The sequence below is a fragment of the Solanum tuberosum genome, unplaced genomic scaffold, assembly GCF_000226075.1.
Source record: "Solanum tuberosum cultivar DM 1-3 516 R44 unplaced genomic scaffold, SolTub_3.0 scf00184, whole genome shotgun sequence".
In the NCBI taxonomy this organism is placed as follows: Eukaryota; Viridiplantae; Streptophyta; class Magnoliopsida; order Solanales; family Solanaceae; genus Solanum; species Solanum tuberosum.
The window spans coordinates 747,633-765,700 of record NW_006239109.1 but is presented as its reverse complement, the minus strand read 5'-3'; the positions used below and the strand labels follow the sequence as shown (position 1 = coordinate 765,700).

The window sequence follows — 18,068 nt, the reverse complement described above, 5'->3', positions numbered from 1 at the left end:
TGCACATTTGAAGACACGTATACTCTTGATTATAAAATTTTGTTTCAATGGAAAAATTATCTGTACCACATGATTACACAAGATGGCATTTGTTAGCTATTAACCAAAAAAAAAGGTCAAATACATGTACAAATTTTTTAACTTGTCCCTAAATTTCATTTTGGCACTCTAACTCAACATTGTTTTTTTCTTCATAAAACAAAGGCTAAACAATATGCAGAACTTTAAATTTGTTCCTAAATTTCATTTTGGCACTCCAACTCAATCTTGTTCCATTTTAACCCTTTAACTCTAATTTTTATGTTTCATTTTGGCACTTCTAAGTGATGTGACAGACAAAAAAAAGTATATTTTAAAAAAATAATAAAAGATTAACCTTTCAACTCTATTTTTTTTATGTACCATTTAAACACAAAATACTAATTTAATGATTTTTTTCTATATATGCTCTTCAACTGCAATTTTACATTTTAAAAATCGTCCCTTTTCCCTTTGTTTTTTTAAAAAAATAATAAAAGATTAACCTTTCAACTCTATTTTTTTATGTACCATTTAAACACAAAATACTAATTTAATGATTTTTTTCTATATATGCTCTTCAACTGCAATTTTACATTTTAAAAATCGTCGTTCATCCGTTAGTTATTGTAAAAAATTCAAATTGACGGATGATCATTGATTATTTTTTAAAAAAGTAGCAATTTTTTTTGAGAGTTTCTGTATTTTTGCGTGAAAAATAACCGACGAAAGTGTGTCGATTTTCTTTCTTAAGAAAATCAATGACAACCCAACGAAGTCTATCGAGTTTCAAAAGTGCATCGATTAAATAATCCACAAAAGTGTGTTGATTTTCTTTTTAAAACAATTAATTAAATTAAATAACACCACATATTTTTTTTTCCATATCTAATCTATTTGGACTAACTCAAGTACCAGCTTTCTATTTTTTTATTCAACTAAATACGAGTAAAAAAAACTCATGTTCATTGCTAATTAATAATACTATAAAATTGACACACTTTCGTCGGTTATTTTTCACGCAAAAATACAGGAAAACACTCAAAAAGAAATTGTTACTTTTCAAAAAAAAAAAAATGATCATCCGTCAATTTGAATTTTTTACAATAACTAATGGATGAACGACAATTTTTAAAATGCAAAATTATAGTTGAAGAGCTTATATAGAAATAAATAAATCATAAAATTAGTATTTTGTGTTTAAATGGTACATAAAAAAAATAGAATTGAAGGATTAATCTTTTATTATTTAAAAAAAAAAATACTTTTTTTGTATTTCATTCTCTTAGAGAAAGTGTGATGCACACACTCTGCCACATGACTTAGAAGTGCCAAAATGAAACATAAAAATTGGAGTTAAAAGATTAAAATGGAACAAGATTGAGTTAGAGTGTCAAAATGAAATTTAGGGACAAGTTTGAGGGTCTGTATAAGTGTTTGGCAAAAAAAAAAGCTATCAATATTGTTGTGATTAAAAAAAAACATTTAGACCATTTAATCATAAAAATGTTATTATTGGAATTAGGTACAATAATTGCAACTGAAGGAAAGAAAATGTGTTTTACAAAAAAAAAATTAATAAACAATAATATGTGTAATTAATTATAATTAATTTTTGTAATTTATTAGTAATAATTTATTAAAATAATAATAATAACAAGGAGAATTTCAATTTTTGCTGGAAACCTACGACCCATTTAGCAAAGAAGAAACCAGAAAGTTAACAGAGAAATGGAGAAAATGGTGCTGATGCGATCTTTGTATCGATCGATATGCCGCAGATCTACGGTCTTCTCCGCCACCGCAGCCGCCACAACCTCCGCCGTCAACCACCAGTCCCTCCGCCACCTCCATTTCTCACCCCAGTCTTTCTCAGCTTCTCCGAGAAACACTGTTACTGGTACTAGCACCATCTTCCTTTTTTATTTGGGCATTCTCAAATCTGCTTATCCTTGTTGAATTTGTTATCGGATTATGTTATTCAGCTCAATTTGGTTAATGGGTATCCGTTTTTTTATGGAAAGATTTTGAATCGGTGATTCTGCTTTCAATCTGATGTTTATATTGGTAGGATTTTTCATTTGAGTGTGGGTATTTTCAATTAATCCATCATATAAGTACCAAAGCTGCAAACTTTGATGGTATTGGATTAATGGTTTTTTTAATGATACTCATAAATGGTATTTTGGACTGTTTTTCCTTGAGTTCAGGGTCAATTAGAAACAGTCTCTCTCTAGTTCTGAGGTAGTGCCGTAGGGGTGAGGTCTGCGTGCACTCTATACACCTCAGTCACCACTTTGCGGTACTATACCGGGTATGTAGTTGTTGTACATGAATGGTATTGGATAAGTGGGAGATTTGGTGAACCTGTTTTAAAAAAATCCTAATTTGACTTGAGAAAGAATTTAGTATTGAAATGAAATTGGTCCAAATTCGAATAGAGCATGCATACAAGTCGAGGTAGTTTGAGATTGATTGATTGAGACACCTGAATCATATGTTAGCTCAGGGAGATTTAAAAATAGGTTTTTTCTTTGGTCAACAGTGGTGACAAAATATAGGGGGTTTGAAGCTTCATTTCTCTTTTCTTCACTTGAATGTTCAATTCTCCTGCCTTAATTTATCAAGGGTTTAGTGTTACCGTACTTTTTAGCTTATGCATCCTTCAGCTCTCTTTAGTATTTCTAATTCTGCTTTGTCATTTCTGATTGTGGAATCATTAGGTTATTCTTATCTACCATGGGTGCTGTTTGCGTATATGTGATGATAAAAATAGGTGTAATTTTATTTTTTTGAGGGGCATCAGATTCCTTAAGCTAATAAAATTCTGGCCATAATCCTCATCCAACAAACAAAACTTTTGCTGGCACACTTATATTATGGTGTCCAATTACTACCAACTAAGTTGTCCTGTGAAAGTTGGAGTTTTAATAAATGTAAGAGTTCAGGTACGTGGTTCAGTGGAGTTGGATTCAAGAACCTGTAGGAGTTGTATTCTCGAATGCGTTATTTATAACTCATGGTTACTGTGACATATTTAGGATTGTTAGTGCAAACAGGCTTTATATGATTACTTCTTAGGTTTCCCAAAGCATATTTTATAGGAGGTGAATCTGCAAAACGAGAAGCTTCTTAATCACCTTACCCGCGAAGTGCTTGTAGTTTCCTATTCTTTATATTAATTTCATGATCTTGCATCAGGAATTTGACATTACATGGATATTTTTTAACTTTAGAATGTCAGCATCCTTTCACAATGGCAATGGGAAGCATGCGTTCTTTCAGTGAGGATGTAACTCACATGCCTAAGATAGAAGATTCGGAGGTCAAACGCGCTTTTAAAGACTTGATGGCTGCAAGCTGGCATGAGCTCCCAGATCCTGTCGTCTATGATGCAAAGAATGCACTGTCCAAAACTACTGACGACAAGGCTGGCCAGGAAGCTTTGGCGAATGTTTTCCGTGCTGCTGAGGCAGTTGAGGAGTTCACTGGGATTCTTACATCTCTGAAAATGGATATCGATGATGCTATCGGTTTAAGTGGTGAAGTAAGTCGAGTAAATGAAACAAAGGGTTGGCATACAGTTTCTCAAGTTCTTGCTGTTTAAATTACTCATATTGCTGGCAGGATGTGAAGCCTTTGTCAAAAGAATTCTCTGATGCACTGCACACAATATTTCAACGCTACAACGCATACATGAGTGCCTTTGGGCCAGAGGAGGAATATTTGAGGAAGAAAGTTGAGATGGAGCTGGGGACTAGGATGATACACTTAAAGATGCGATGCAGTGGCCTCGATGCTGCATGGGGAAAGGTACATCTAATTGAAGCTAGTTGATTGCGTGAATTTCAGCTTTTCTGTAGGTTACGACTTCTTAAGTACATAGACTAGTTTTTCATGATTCTTTTATTGTGCCTTTAATATAAACGTTCATGTGCTCAATATTCTCATCCATTAATTTTTTTACTAGAAACGTATACCAACTTTCTTATCCTGCAGGTAGTTTTAGAATTCATTTTACAAAATGTTTCCTGAAGATTTTTGTTGCATTTTCAAAATAATAATCTCAGGTATCTTGATGGATGAACCTGTTACCATTATTTGTTTTCTCACTGTTTTGTCCGCCTTTCTGAATCCAGGTTACGGTACTTGGGACTTCTGGACTTGCTGGTTCTTATGTTGAGCAAAGAGCATAGCCCTTCAATCATGGCAGAAAAGCCACCATGTTTTTGTCTTCAATCACTTGGAAAACTGTTGTTTTTTTTAGATAATACAGGTTGCTCCAATATGATACATTATGTTGTACTTGATTCTCAAGTTTGATCATGTGATTACTACAACAGGCAAATGATAATAATCCTAAAAACTTATGCAAGGAAATACTTTCTTGAATATTCAGAAAGCTCTAATCTTTGTTTCTTCAATTGTTGTGTTCTTTTACATCAAATTCTCTGGATAGTTGATGAATTTGCTTTGCTTCTTTTAAGTTGTTTATATACGCTGAGCTTAATTCACATGACATGGACAATGAGGATTCATATAGCCATGTAGCCAACCCAACTAGCTTGAGGTTGACCCATAGTAATAGTTGCTTGTTTACCGAACATGGTTATACCTCGTGTTACTGAAACATAGAACCTGCATCCATGGACATCTTTGATTGGTGTTAATGCCGAAAAATGGAAGAAAAAAGGACATGGAAGAACCATTCAACACAGATTCTGAAGTATGCTAAGCATAAAAATGGTTATAACCATTGTCAAGAAACATAACACAGATCAGAAACTGGGCATGGAAGTTAATATGGAAGATAAAAATACCATTGAAGATCTCATGTTTTGCTTGGTTAGTGTGCAAAAGGGCCTGCTTAACACATGAAGTGCTTCAAAAGAAAGGCAAACAATTATGCTCAAGATGCTTTATGTGTGATCAAGATGCAGAAGTTAATAGTCACTTATTCCTTCATTGCAAAGTAGCTACAAGCTTGTGGAACATGTTTCTTGGTCTTCTTGGTGTATGCTGGGCAATTCCAAAGTCCACTAAGGATTTGCTCTACAGCTGGAAGGAGATAGGAAGAAGGGAGTCAAATGAAGATTGGTGGGTGGGAAATGGTAGGAAAATTGATTTTTGGAATGAACATTGGATTGGGGATGAAAGCCTGCAATCACTCTTCCCAGACCTGTTTATGCTCACCACTCAAAACAAGGCCACAATCTCACAACTATGGAGCCCTCAGGGTTGGAATCTCATTTTCAGGAGAGCTTTCAATGATTGGGAAATCGAGAGGGTCATTAATCTGTTTCAGATCCTCAATGCCTTCCCAGGCACCTCCACTGAACCTGATAAGCCTATTTGGAGATGGCAAAGCAAAGGTGTGTTTACAGTAAAGTCATGTTACTGCAGATACAATATTGGCCAAACACAGATCAGAAACTGGCCATGGAAGTTAATATGGAAGATAAAAATACCATTGAAGATCTCATGTTTTGCTTGGTTAGTGTGCAAAAGGGCCTGCTTAACACATGAAGTGCTTCAAAAGAAAGGCAGACAATTATGCTCAAGATGCTTTATGTGTGATCAAGATGCAGAAGTTAATAGTCACTTATTCCTTCATTGCAAAGTAGCTACAAGCTTGTGGAACATGTTTCTTGGTCTTCTTGGTGTATGCTGGGCAATTCCAAAGTCCACTAAGGATTTGCTCTACAGCTGGAAGGAGATAGGAAGAAGGGAGTCAAATGAAGATTGGTGGGAGTTAATCCCAGCCTGCATCTGGTGGTCCCTATGGAAAGAAAGGAACGGAAGATGCTTTGTGGATAAGAGAAACAACATCCAGAAAATTAGAATGAATTGCCTTAGTCTTTTGTACTTTTGGTGTAAACAAGATATGATGGGGGATATAGAACTTTTTGATGACTTCATAGGTAATTTGTAATCTCCCATAGGGTAGTTTGATATGCTCTGATGAGATTGTAAGTGACCTATGCTCATCATTTATTTGATGATGAGCCTTTTGTGAATACACAGTTACCTTTATCTCAAAAAAAAAGAAACATAGTGAATACATGAAAAACGAAAATCAACATCCTTTCTTTTCTGGAAAAAAATTCCTTCTGATTCTTCTGAATGCCAGAAATTAGTGTATATTGATCATTCTAGCACTCTTTCTCCATGACCAAGAATCAGCTGGAGATTTTGGCAAAGGAGGAAGTAACAACATTTTACGGCTTAAACCAAATGGCCATCCTTCACAGTGAGAGAATTCCTTAATAACAGAAATTCTCGGAATATCTTGAAACTCAATCCTGTTCAAGCTTGAAGACCTGGAAAACGTTGTCTTAGCAGTAGCAAATGCCTCATAGCTGATAGCACTTGAGCACCTGGAAAGACGAGTCCCAACAGATAAGAAATCCTCCCTCTCTTCCTTATCTTCTTCATCTGCACTGTCCTCTTTTTGTTGCATTAGCTTTTCAGATATGAATAAATCCCCTGCTGTTGTAGATAATGTCCAGTTGAACTTTTCACTTGAGATAGCTGCCTTTTTTCTGCATTTCGATTCCATGTATTTACTTATCACTATTGACACAAACACCTGTATGTAAAAATCACAATAACATGAATATATCGCAAATACATTCATCTTAAAAGAAACTCTTAAGAGTATAAAATTAGTATTAGTACTTCCTCTTCATCATCATAATCATCTATGACATCCTCTTCCTCTAAACTTTGAGTACTAGAATGTCTTTCCTTAAAAATGTGACAATTAGCAAATGCATCCTTGAGAGTTGTAGAGAAGAATTTGCATCTCTTAGAAGGATTTGTTGATACTTCTTGGTTAGGAGAGAACAACACCATGTTTGGAGAAAAAACAATCAAATTCTTTGAGTGTTATAGGTGAAAAGGTTTATCTAGAGAGAACTAAATACTTGTAAAAAAATATTCTTTATTTGTATAATTCTTGGATGAAAGTGGCCTTCTATCTTCTATTAACTTTTTTTTAAGGGGGTTTTAATCTTTAAGGTGAAGACAACATTAAAAAAGCCAACCAAGGAGTTTTCAAGAAAATAACTGATAGCTACTTGGACTACTTCTTCCAACCCACTATGCCAAATAGCTATCGTTTAGAGCGTAATTATGAATCGCAGCTACAGTTATTGTATTAGGCAAACGAACTATATCAGGCGGGTATCAACTGTATCAGTTGCATTACATATTGTGTCAGCTGATAACGTGTGAAAGAGTTGTATCAATGTATATTGTATCAGCATGTGTATTTGCTGCGGAATCCAAAATGTATGTTCTGTAATTTATTGAAACTATAGTTATGTTCCGTAAATACAATCTAAATGTTTGCCACGTCATTTAAATTTTCCTTCTATATATCTTATTTGTTGTTTCTATTTCATGGTAAAGTAATGCTTCTATATTTGGGGCTATTATTTTTCACTTCAACCTGAAGTTAAGGGTGAAGAGGACACTGCACCAAACAAAGACCACTTATAAATGTTTATTACCTTGTATGATTGTTTTGGTATAAGAGATTTATCATTTTGATATTGAATAAGACATGTCTTCACCACAATGTGCTCTAATAACATTGCATGAGATGTTGGTGAACTATTTTTTTCTCATTTCATAAATTTAACCATGAGGGTACAAAGATCAAAAAGACTGACAAGTTTCTGAAGAATGAGGTGCACATAACACTGAAGGCAAATACCATATCAAAATGGAGAAATATGAAGAACTTTATAAGGCGTGACATGTAAAAAAAAAATAGGCAAAAGCAAACAATACGTGTCATGAACTTAGTTTGTGACAGAATAAAGTCATACAGAGGAAAGTTGAAATAGTTGTGGAGGAATAACTTGCAGCTATAAAAGGTGAAAATGATTTCATCAACAAGAATATCTTTTGAAATAATATTTCACTTTACCAAACACTCTTTCCTTTTCAGGATATTCACCTAATGATTTTGTTTTTTTATAGCGGTACCTTTTGAAGCATAATTAATACCATAAGTTAAGGTGAGTGAGAAATTTGTTCCAAGGTATCTATCGATGCGACTGGCGAAGCAAAATCATATGACAGTGTCAACAACTTTATCCAGATCCAACAAATCCAACAAGAAGTGATGAACTATCAATTATTTTTGGACAAATTTGAAGAAGAAGATAAGAAGGAAATACTTCATATTACTTTAGACGGGCAAACTAACTTTTTTAGTTCATACATATATCAAATGAAGTTTGAGGTGGATAACTCATCTTTATTCTTGGCTTTTATATTCTTGCATTACTTAAGCATCCTCATTTGTAATATCATCATAGTGAGGATTATAAACTCCGTGATGATCATAGAATACCTAGTTTTCTCTAGTTCTTATTTTTTCCATGCTTGCTAATTAGTAGAGACTTGTTATCTCATTAGGAATAGTAAGGTAAAGCCTAGGCCCCCTTGCTTGTACTTATCCCTATTGATATCTTTTTATTTTCAATAAAAGGCCGCTAGACGCTCTGTCTAGTGGTAGATTTGCTAAAAAAAATAAAAAAATACCATAAGTTAGTTTAGAATATTATAATCAAGTTTCACCATTAATAAAAAAAATTAGCTCCTAGTCAGTCTTCAAAATAGACCTTAGGGAATGTTGATCCATAAAGCATGTGATTCTTTAACCAAATTCAACTCAACCAACCTAGTATATGTGGAAGACACATGTCATGTTATCAATAGTTTGGTGTAAACATCCAGTGCAGGTAAACAATATACGAGTTCCAAGATAACAAATGATTCAAAGAAACATTTTACATCAAGAAAGCCAAAAACATTAGTTCATCAAAAGACACTACATAGATTATAATTGACCAAAAAAGTTGCTAAGATCCACTTTTGACATAAACTGAAAACTTTAATCAACAATTACAATGTCAAAAAATGTTATGTCCTAGGCACTGGACTTCCTTAAGGATACCAGGACCGCGCTAATCACAGTGTAATACATAAAAAAAGGTTCTATTCTGGTACAAATTCTATCTTCCTGTAAAACAACAAGAGAAGCAGCACTCTCATAGAAACTGCAAATCAAGAAAACTGATCCTAGTTTTCTTGCCTCAATGTGGAACTATTACACCAAGATCTCAAGGCTTATCGTCTATTTTGTTAGTGATAAATTATACACTAACAACACCAGACATCCACGGAACAATTACTGGTGCATTTGGGTGCGCATTTCTGTATGATTCAGGATAACGGTCCTTAAAATTCAATTTAGGATTCTCTGCCTGCATTTGCAAATGAAAAGGGGGAGAGGGAATTGAGAACAGCTTAGTCTGGTGAATATCAAATTTGCAAGACAAGAATGGAAGGTAGTAAACTTTGTGAAGGGAAAGGCGAAACTTACATATTTCAGCCAGCACTCCTGATGCTTGTGTTGATAAATATCCGGAGAGTGGCATCCTGTCTCTGATGGGCAGTAAACCCATACGTTACATTTCTTTTGGTTAGGTCCGGCTTGCTTAGCTTGATCCAAACAAGCCATGCAACAATCGTATGCAGATTCTTTGTGATGTGTGAGGCCCCATCTGACAGCATCACCACCATAATCAGTATGAACTTCAGTATGACACTGAAGAGGAAGCTGCTTGCCAGCTATGACTTCGTAATCTGGAGAATATAAATTACTGCATAAGAATCTATAGTAAGACAGGTTCTCCAGAGTTTGTTATTTCTCGTGAGCAAATTTGCAATAAAGAGGACAAAATCTTGATTGGTCAAATTTTAATCATGCACAATTTCTATAGAAGAGATTGTTCATTTATGCCAAAAATGGGGAAACGACAAATGATATAACAATAATAACAAAATCGCTTGCAAAAGAATTCTTTTCTCCCTCAAAACTGGGAGGTAATGAGAAGCTGAATGATTGATCTGTACCATAACAAAAAAACTTGAAAGGATTTGTACTGAGCAATTAACAATGTCATTACCAAGTTCCTCTTCACCCTCAGGTTTGTCATCGTGTTCCGTATTGATGATCTGAACGGGTATCCAGAGACCAATTTCTTCTGACAGTTCAGCCCAGTTGTCGCCCAAAGCTCGTGCAAGTAACCCTGCAAGCAATGTCACAAAAACTTATCATCTGTTTTCTGGAAGTTCCTCTGAACTAGGGATACAGGATTTCCTGCAACATCAACAGAAAACCGAAAATACAAAATGTGAACAGCAATCTTATATAGAACATACTAGCCTCCTTTAGGGAAATAGTTGAATTTGATGTCTTCTCATGAATAAGTTCTGTGGCTTCTTTCAATTTTTCTCTCCGCCAACTTTCCACCGCATCTGTTCCAACAAAAACACCATCAACAATGATAACCAGAAATTGTAAAATGAACTACAGCAAAATGTATACATAGAATGAATATATCAAATAGAGTTATAGACTAGTTGTTCTCATAACAGCAGAACTCATTAAGGAAATAAATAATAATAAGTTGTATTACACTGGATACCCTTATCCATATAAAAATGTTACGGTGGCTACTTCGGTCTTTACATACACATGTATTTCCACTGTCAATCATCAAATTAAGTGGCATTTAAGTAAACCATCCGATTGATGAGGTGAAGAATATCCCTCTGACTGACCGCGTTTGGGCATGCAATGTAGATGAGCTTCCAAGAAAATACTTGAATCTTCCCTTAGGCAGTAAAATCAACAAGGGAGCTTTAGGAACCAAATGGTGCAAGAGTTTGGGAAAAGATAGGAAGGACGGAAGAAGCAATACATAGTACCTAAGTTGCTCGGACTCTTCACTTCTGGTGCCGCACCCGTGTGGACACGACATGGGTGTGGGTGTGGGTGTGGGATCCGTGTCCAATTTGGTCAACGGCTTTTGGGTACTTTGACCAAAATCAATGGGAAAAGCCTAGACAATTTTAATGATTCCTATAATCAATACCAAAGCTAAGGTGAAATTGAAGAAAATGGAATACCTTTTATATAGAAATTTCTACGTCACTCCTTTTCCTTTAATCTCCTTCCAAGATTCTCCTTAAGTTCTCCACATAATATCTCATAATTTAGGTTTTATAACTCTATTTTTAGATATTATTTTTAGGCGAATCTCCGCACCCGTGTCCATACATGGATCCATATCCCCAAATCTTAAAAACCAGATCATGAAGGATCCGACTTCTAGATCCACACCCATATCGGACACTCGCACCCAAGTCCGAGCAACTTAGCATAGTACCTGTCAAAGGGAACATTCCTCCATGCTTCATGTGTTTGTTTCCCATCCCACCTTCAGTGGCTAATAAGAACCAGTATCTTTTGTCTAAAAAAGAGAAAGTTGGAGGATTGTATCGAGGTGGAAATTTTCATTGGGTAAATTGTCGGAGAGTCATAGCCCCTGTCAACAATAGCGGGATGGATATGCGAAGATTGTCTTATGTTTAACGGAGCACTATCAGGAAAATGGTATAGAGGTTCATGAATTAGGAGAAGGCTCTGTGAGTGGAAGTGACTAATAAAAGTACGGCTGCACCCATTACAGATGGTTCTCAATAGAGAGGGATTATTGTTAACGAAACAAGCTTATGGAAAGGAATCGTGAGGAGAGAAAGGATGACTCAAGATATTTTAAATTGATTTCCAGAAATGGGAGACATGGTCCATTCTGCTTAACATTTAGAGTGGTAATACCGTTCACAAAGACGAGTTCCTTCACCTTTGCTCCATTGCAAATACAAAGGAAGACACAATTGTGGAGATTATTAATTGGAACTGAGGGCAGAAAGAGTCCTCCACAAGCTATATAACTTTACACAATGCAAGGAAGTAGATAAGATTGTATTCAGAAGAGATTTTCACCAAAGTTCTTCTTGAAGTCTAATTATAATCTCTTAGCTTAGGATGTGACAAAAAACATATGAATGCCAATATGGAGATTTAAAGCACCCAGGAAACTGTTGCTCTTCACATGGGTATGCAACGAAGGGAGGTATATGTTGTTTCTTTCTTTTTGGATAACATTAGTGTTCAGGACAATTTGCGCAAACCTCCACAATCCGAACTACGTGTATCCTCCTACTAGTATGGTTACAAGGTAACTATGTCCACAAAACCTAAGCAAATAGAAAGAGATCACCTAAACATTTTGCCTATGTTGTGATTTGTACCCTAGTCTCCAAAGTCTGCAATGAAGGGAACTATAACCAATAATTCAAGACGTAAAGGCATGATTGTTAGTTGGTGACGCATGTGAAAAAGCAACAACTACCCTAACTTTAAGAGTCATCATATTCTCCAGAGGGTACTTCTTCAACAGCTCAACCAGTGGCGGAGGTAAAAAGAATTTGGAGTCAGAATGAAGGAAGCTACAAATGCTTGAAACATATTGAAAACCAGGTTAAAAATTACACCTCTGAATTGAATTCACATGTACTTGAGTATATAGTATGCATAATAGGGACAAGCCTGAACAGGATAAATACCAGTCCAAGAGGGAACGGATCAAACTTACAAGATATCCATTCTACTAGAAGATCCATATAGATCTCAGATTAGACATAATTGAAAAGCCAAGATACATGAGGTTCGGAAAAAGTTATGAATATGTAAAATAAGTACTCCAAAAAGTAGAAGAAAGAGGTAAACAATCAGTTAAGCATGCAAGCAAAAGTAACATCAGAGAGCAACGAAACTCGCTACATTGTACCATGGGAAGAAAACTGTTATCTAACGTCTCAATATTTTAGCAATGTTACTTGTACAAAGGGATAAAATCAGAGACAATGGTATTGGGAACGAGCAAGATGTCCAATAGATATATCAGAAATTGAACAAATGTTTGAGGTTTGATTCACATGGAAAAATTGAATACAAATTTGGCAATTCAACTTCAAGGAAAGAAAAATGTCTTTATGGGCGGTGGATGGCCAACCCTTTTAATGCGGAAATTAAATATTGTAAATATTTTTTTATACAAAGTGCCTCACACTTGTTTCTATAACCATTGACTGACGTCCACAATTCCCATGTCATGTGTTCTTTGTTAAGGCAAACAAGAATAGCATTCTGATGAACACAAAATTTGTCCTAGCAACATCCTCACCTATTTAAGCAATCAAATGATACTAGAAATACTGGCTAGGAGAGCATATATACGAAGAAGCAATCACAAGTGTAAGCCTCCTATAGGAGTTCCCACGTGTAGGTTTATTCCAACTCACTAATAATATATCTTTAACAGATATTTGTTACCCTTATTGTTAACATGAGATTGCATGATATATGCTAATTACAAATGATATTGTATTAAATAATGAAACTAGTGACGGAATCAACTAAAGTTGGAAGTATAGAGAAACACATTAAGAGAAAACAGTTTTAGGATAAGTGCAAGTGAGATGGGATATGTGCTGCAAGTTAAGCCTCCATAACAAGAAGGTGAAGTGAAATTAGATGAAATTATGGTGCCTAAATGTATATCTAAGCTTAATCTTCAATGGGATTAGCAAGATAGATGAAGATTTAACACATAATCAAAATAAGATAGTTGGAATGGAAGAGTGCCACGAGAGTGCTATGCAACAGGAAGATAACTATTTAAGTAAATGCATGTTCTACAAATGACTGGATGTAATAGAAAGAAGTGGTTCTTCTAGATGTTCAATTATGTATTTTGGTCCAAGGGGAAAAAGACCTCCCGCCTTTCTACTTGTTGCACTTCTCTCATGCAAGCAAACTAGATCAATAGAAAGTTTTAGAGCTTTACATTCCTTTCTCTTCCTCTCCTTTATTTCTGCACTCAAGGTTAAATTTAATGTACAGAAACAGTACGTGAGCACAAACTCTGAAATTACTATATATGAAAATTATCTCTCTTCCAGTCTCTTGCATCAGCAATAGATTTATTTATTCTCCTCATTTACAAAGAGTTATGCAGCTTGGTTTTGTTGTTTTACTGATGAGCTGAAATTATGGAGTAATTCGGGTTCCACATTTGAAGATGCTATGAGTAGATAAAAGCAGAAAATTTAAATGAAATGATTAGTACATCAATGGAGAGAGGGAATGGAAATCAGATGTCATTCATATCCCAACGGAACAAAGGAATAACATCTTGAGATACGGTTGATTCATAAATTTGCCATTGTCTAAGAAGAATCCAAAAGACACAAATTCAAGTTTTTATTCATACATAACTTTTCACTTCGGAAAAGAAAAAATAAAGCAACTGCAGTTCCTGCATTTAAAAGACAAGACAGTGAAACCACTTAATGGGGAAGAAGAAAGGAAAAGACAAAATCTGGAGACAAACCAAGCATGAAGACAGAAAAAGCAATGAGCAGAACCGTTGATAACTTTGGAAACTAAATGTCCAGACAAAACAGCATAGACTTGTCTTATAGGAAGAGAAAAAGAAACAAATCTTGAGCATCTGATAATAAAATAATTTCCTTTCTGCAAAAAGAATGAAAGCATAGACCTAAATATCACGATTCCAAAGCTCCGACAACTCCCAATTCGAGGACATAAACATCATATGCATATGCTAAAGGATATTACTAGCACTTACTTTTCAGCTAATGGTTAAACAGAAAATCCATGTCAAAGAAAATCCAACAGTTGCCACTGTTTAAAGTGTTCATGAGTATCTAACCCAAAGTTAAGTGGAACAACTCTTCCATTCTGACAGTTTCCTTTCCAGAAAGACCAAAACACCTGTTTCAGCTACTGTCATGTGAACTGCCTCTAAGAAAGTTTAATGATTACCCACTCATTGAATTTGGTAAAAGAAAATCTCAGACACTCGACCAGATACAGATAACAATTACTAGCAACTTGATCGCATTGTAAAATCTCCAGATTGATTTATTAGCCTTAACCTACCTTGCACTTACTTGATTACTAACTGATACAGCATAAACAGCCAAGAGGTCTTCCCAAATAAAAGCTTTAAGAATGAAGGTACATAACAAGTATAGCACATTTTGAAGATATTGAAGGCACAATCACCTTGTAGCACGGTCGCATCTTCATTAGCATTCACGCCTTTTAAAGTTACTAGTATCTCATCTGTTATCTTCTGTTTAATATGTTCCGGTATTTGTTGCACCTTTTCATCCATCAAAAGTTCGTTCTTTAAGCCATTTACCTTCACCAGATAAGAAGCATTCCTCATCAAGCAAAGTCTATGGAAAAACAGCAAACTCGGGAACCAAATATCAAAATGTCAAATAAAGGTCTTACCACATTAATAAGTTCTACAGGTTCTAGTTGTTTCCGCAATTGAATTGACTCTTCCATTTTCCTAATCTGCTGTGGGGTATACTTAAAAGCTGTACACACAAAAACACCCTTTCATCAGACTAGCAATCAACATTCCAAATAAACAACAAAACTCTAAATGGGATAATCTGCATATACTTAGAAGCTGTGTCACAAGCACCAAGTTATGAAACAGACATTCAACTTTCCAAGAACGTAACAAAATCACAAAATGCGCCTACAGAAAATTCAGAATGAATAAAAGGGGTCATCCAAAAATAATCTGAGGTATAGCTAACAAGGGCGGAGCTAGGGCGAACAACCTTCGGCGGAAAATTACATTGTTTATATACGGTTAAAATTATTATATTTTGTGCATATAGCAGATGTTTAACCCCTTTGACTTCTTCGCGTGTTTACCTCTTTGTATGTTGAACCCCCTTAGTGAAATTCTGACTCTGATTGCTAAAAGTAGTGGCAAAAGAACCTATTTATCAAACAGGCATTCAACTTTCTGAGAAAGCAACAAAGTCCCAAAATGATTCAACAAAAGATTCGGCATCAAGGGGTCATCCAAAAATAACCTGATGTATGTTATGTAGCTAAAAACTATAGCAAAACCACACATCTCTCAAACAGGCAATCAACAAAGCAACAAAGTCCCAAAATGATTCAACAAAAGATTCAGCATCAAGGGGTCATCCAAAAATAACCTGGTGTATGTTATGTAGCTAAAAACTATGGCAAAACCACAAATTTATCAAACAAGCAATCAACTTTCCTCTAAAGCAACAAAATCCCAAATGTGCAAACAAAAAAATTCAGAATCAACATAAAGGGTCATCTAAAAACAATCTAGTATATACCTAAAAAGCTGAGGCAAAATCCACTCTTAATCAAACAAGTATACAACTTTTGAACAAAAACAACAAAATCCCAAATGGGTAAACAGAAAATTCAGAATCAACAGAAAGGGCCATCTAAAAACAAACTACTGTATACCTAAAAATTGTGTCAAAATCCACCCTTTATCAACCAAGCATACAGCTTTTGAACAAAAACAACAAAATCCCAAATGGGTAAACAGAAAATTCAGAATCAACAGAAAGGGCCATCTAAAAACAAACTACTGTATACCTAAAAATTGTGTCAAAATCCACCCTTTATCAACCAAGCATACAACTTTTGAACAAAAACAACAAAATCCCAAATGGGGTAAACAGAATATTCATAAATAATAGCAAAAATTACCTCTTTGAGTATCACTGAAAGGGTACATATATACAGAAGTATATAGAGAATGAAGCACATAAAGAGCAATAAAAATATTGATTGTACAAATAACAATTGTTGTTCTCTTGTATGACATCCATTTCCCTCTTGCCATTTCCACTTTCTTTAACTTCTGCTTCTCCTCCATTTCATCATCTTTGAAACCCACAAATATTTATCAAAAAAAAAACCCCCAAAATCAAGAAATGTGTAGACTGTTTCAGGGGAATTTGTTTCTTGTTTTCTCTACACAGATCAAAGTAGATCGATGGTACCAATATCAAGAATTCTTGTTTTTTTTCTGTAATTTATTAATTAAAAAGAGAATAATGGAGATGAAGTAGCAAAGCACATAATAATGGAGATTCTTTTATTATCTCCGGCAGCTGTCGTTAGTGAAATGTGTTATTTTGGGTTTTTGATTCATCTGTGAAATTAAAGTGAGTAATTAAGATTAATTAGGTAGCGTTAATTATGGTTTACGTGACGTAACGTGTGATACTACTGCTAAACAAAAATGTCGGGGAAAGTTTTATGCCTTTTTTTGGGTTTCTCTATTGCTTCGTTTTGTTACTAAAAATAAAATGCCATTAAAATTTGAGTTTCGATTAATGGTTGTTTCGATGCTAAACACTCTTTATCTTCAATTTAAGGTAAGAAGGTGTGAGCTCATAGGGAATATATTTTTTTCATTTTGTTCGATTTTACTCGACTCTTATATTAAAAATAAATGTTCATTTTATTTATTCATTTCTACAAATCAAAAAAAGTTTTGTTACTATTCTTCATATTATTCTTAATATATATTAAGATTAGTTTACCAGAATACAGGTCAAGAGACATGAAAAGTGAGATGAAATACATTTGAAAAAATAAGAAAATTCTCATTTCTTATCCCTCTATATTTTTTTATATTTTTTTGTCGACTTTCTTATGTACTATTAGATTCATTTTATAACAAGTTTTAAGTTGCATACAAATCATTTGACATAAAACTAATTTTATTTATATTTAATTTTTATTTTCAAATTTTATGCTCTAATATTTTCTTGATCTAATTTGACAATATGAAAAATTATTTACAAGATTTATAGAAATTTAAACTCCTAAAGGTTTAGCTGTAAAAGGGTTGAAAATGCCAGAGTTTTGAATCCATAGGGGACACTCAATATGTTTGAAAAAACAAAAGTAAAAAGGGGCACTCAAATGTGGAACTTTACTGCTACATATCATGATAAAAAGGTTGGATTTTACTAACGTGCTTTGACTCTTTGAGAAAATATTTGTAAATTTTCAGACTCGGTAGTTGTTATTTTCTTCATTTTAATTTGATTGTTTGATTTTAATTAAAATAAATATATATGAAAGACACATATTTTATCTCGTATTCAATTGTTAGATATAAATATGTGTAACGAAATTTACATAAAAAACTAACAATTTTAATTTTATTAAAATAGTGATAACTTTCTCATACAATAGCGAAATGATCCGATTTTTTTCG

At 34.3% G+C, this 18,068-nt stretch overlaps 3 protein-coding genes across 3 annotated transcripts; 1 reads left to right on the top strand and 2 right to left on the bottom strand.

Annotated features, from left to right (window-relative positions):
* The first annotated feature begins 1,682 nt into the window (after positions 1-1,682).
* Positions 1,683-4,427, top strand: LOC102604541 (succinate dehydrogenase subunit 5, mitochondrial-like). The gene is made up of 4 exons (XM_006354842.2): positions 1,683-1,918; positions 3,255-3,565; positions 3,646-3,831; positions 4,158-4,427. The coding sequence occupies exons 1-4, from the start codon at positions 1,750-1,752 to the stop codon at positions 4,212-4,214; spliced, it is 723 nt and encodes a 240-aa protein (XP_006354904.1). The 5' UTR covers positions 1,683-1,749; the 3' UTR covers positions 4,215-4,427.
* Positions 4,428-6,071: 1,644 nt separating this feature from the next.
* LOC102594688 (uncharacterized) lies at positions 6,072-7,381 on the bottom strand. The gene is made up of 2 exons (XM_006354893.2): positions 6,697-7,381; positions 6,072-6,607 (listed from the first exon to the last, which is right to left on the bottom strand). Exons 1-2 carry the CDS (start codon positions 6,871-6,873, stop codon positions 6,152-6,154), a joined length of 633 nt encoding a protein of 210 aa, XP_006354955.1. The 5' UTR covers positions 6,874-7,381; the 3' UTR covers positions 6,072-6,151.
* A 1,446-nt stretch (positions 7,382-8,827) lies between these two features.
* Positions 8,828-17,081, bottom strand: LOC102604212 (uncharacterized). Its single transcript, XM_006354841.2, has 7 exons — positions 16,544-17,081; positions 15,275-15,363; positions 15,041-15,179; positions 10,261-10,356; positions 10,005-10,127; positions 9,419-9,681; positions 8,828-9,299 (listed from the first exon to the last, which is right to left on the bottom strand). The coding sequence occupies exons 1-7, from the start codon at positions 16,710-16,712 to the stop codon at positions 9,189-9,191; spliced, it is 990 nt and encodes a 329-aa protein (XP_006354903.1). The 5' UTR covers positions 16,713-17,081; the 3' UTR covers positions 8,828-9,188.
* Between the last annotated feature and the right edge of the window lie 987 nt (positions 17,082-18,068).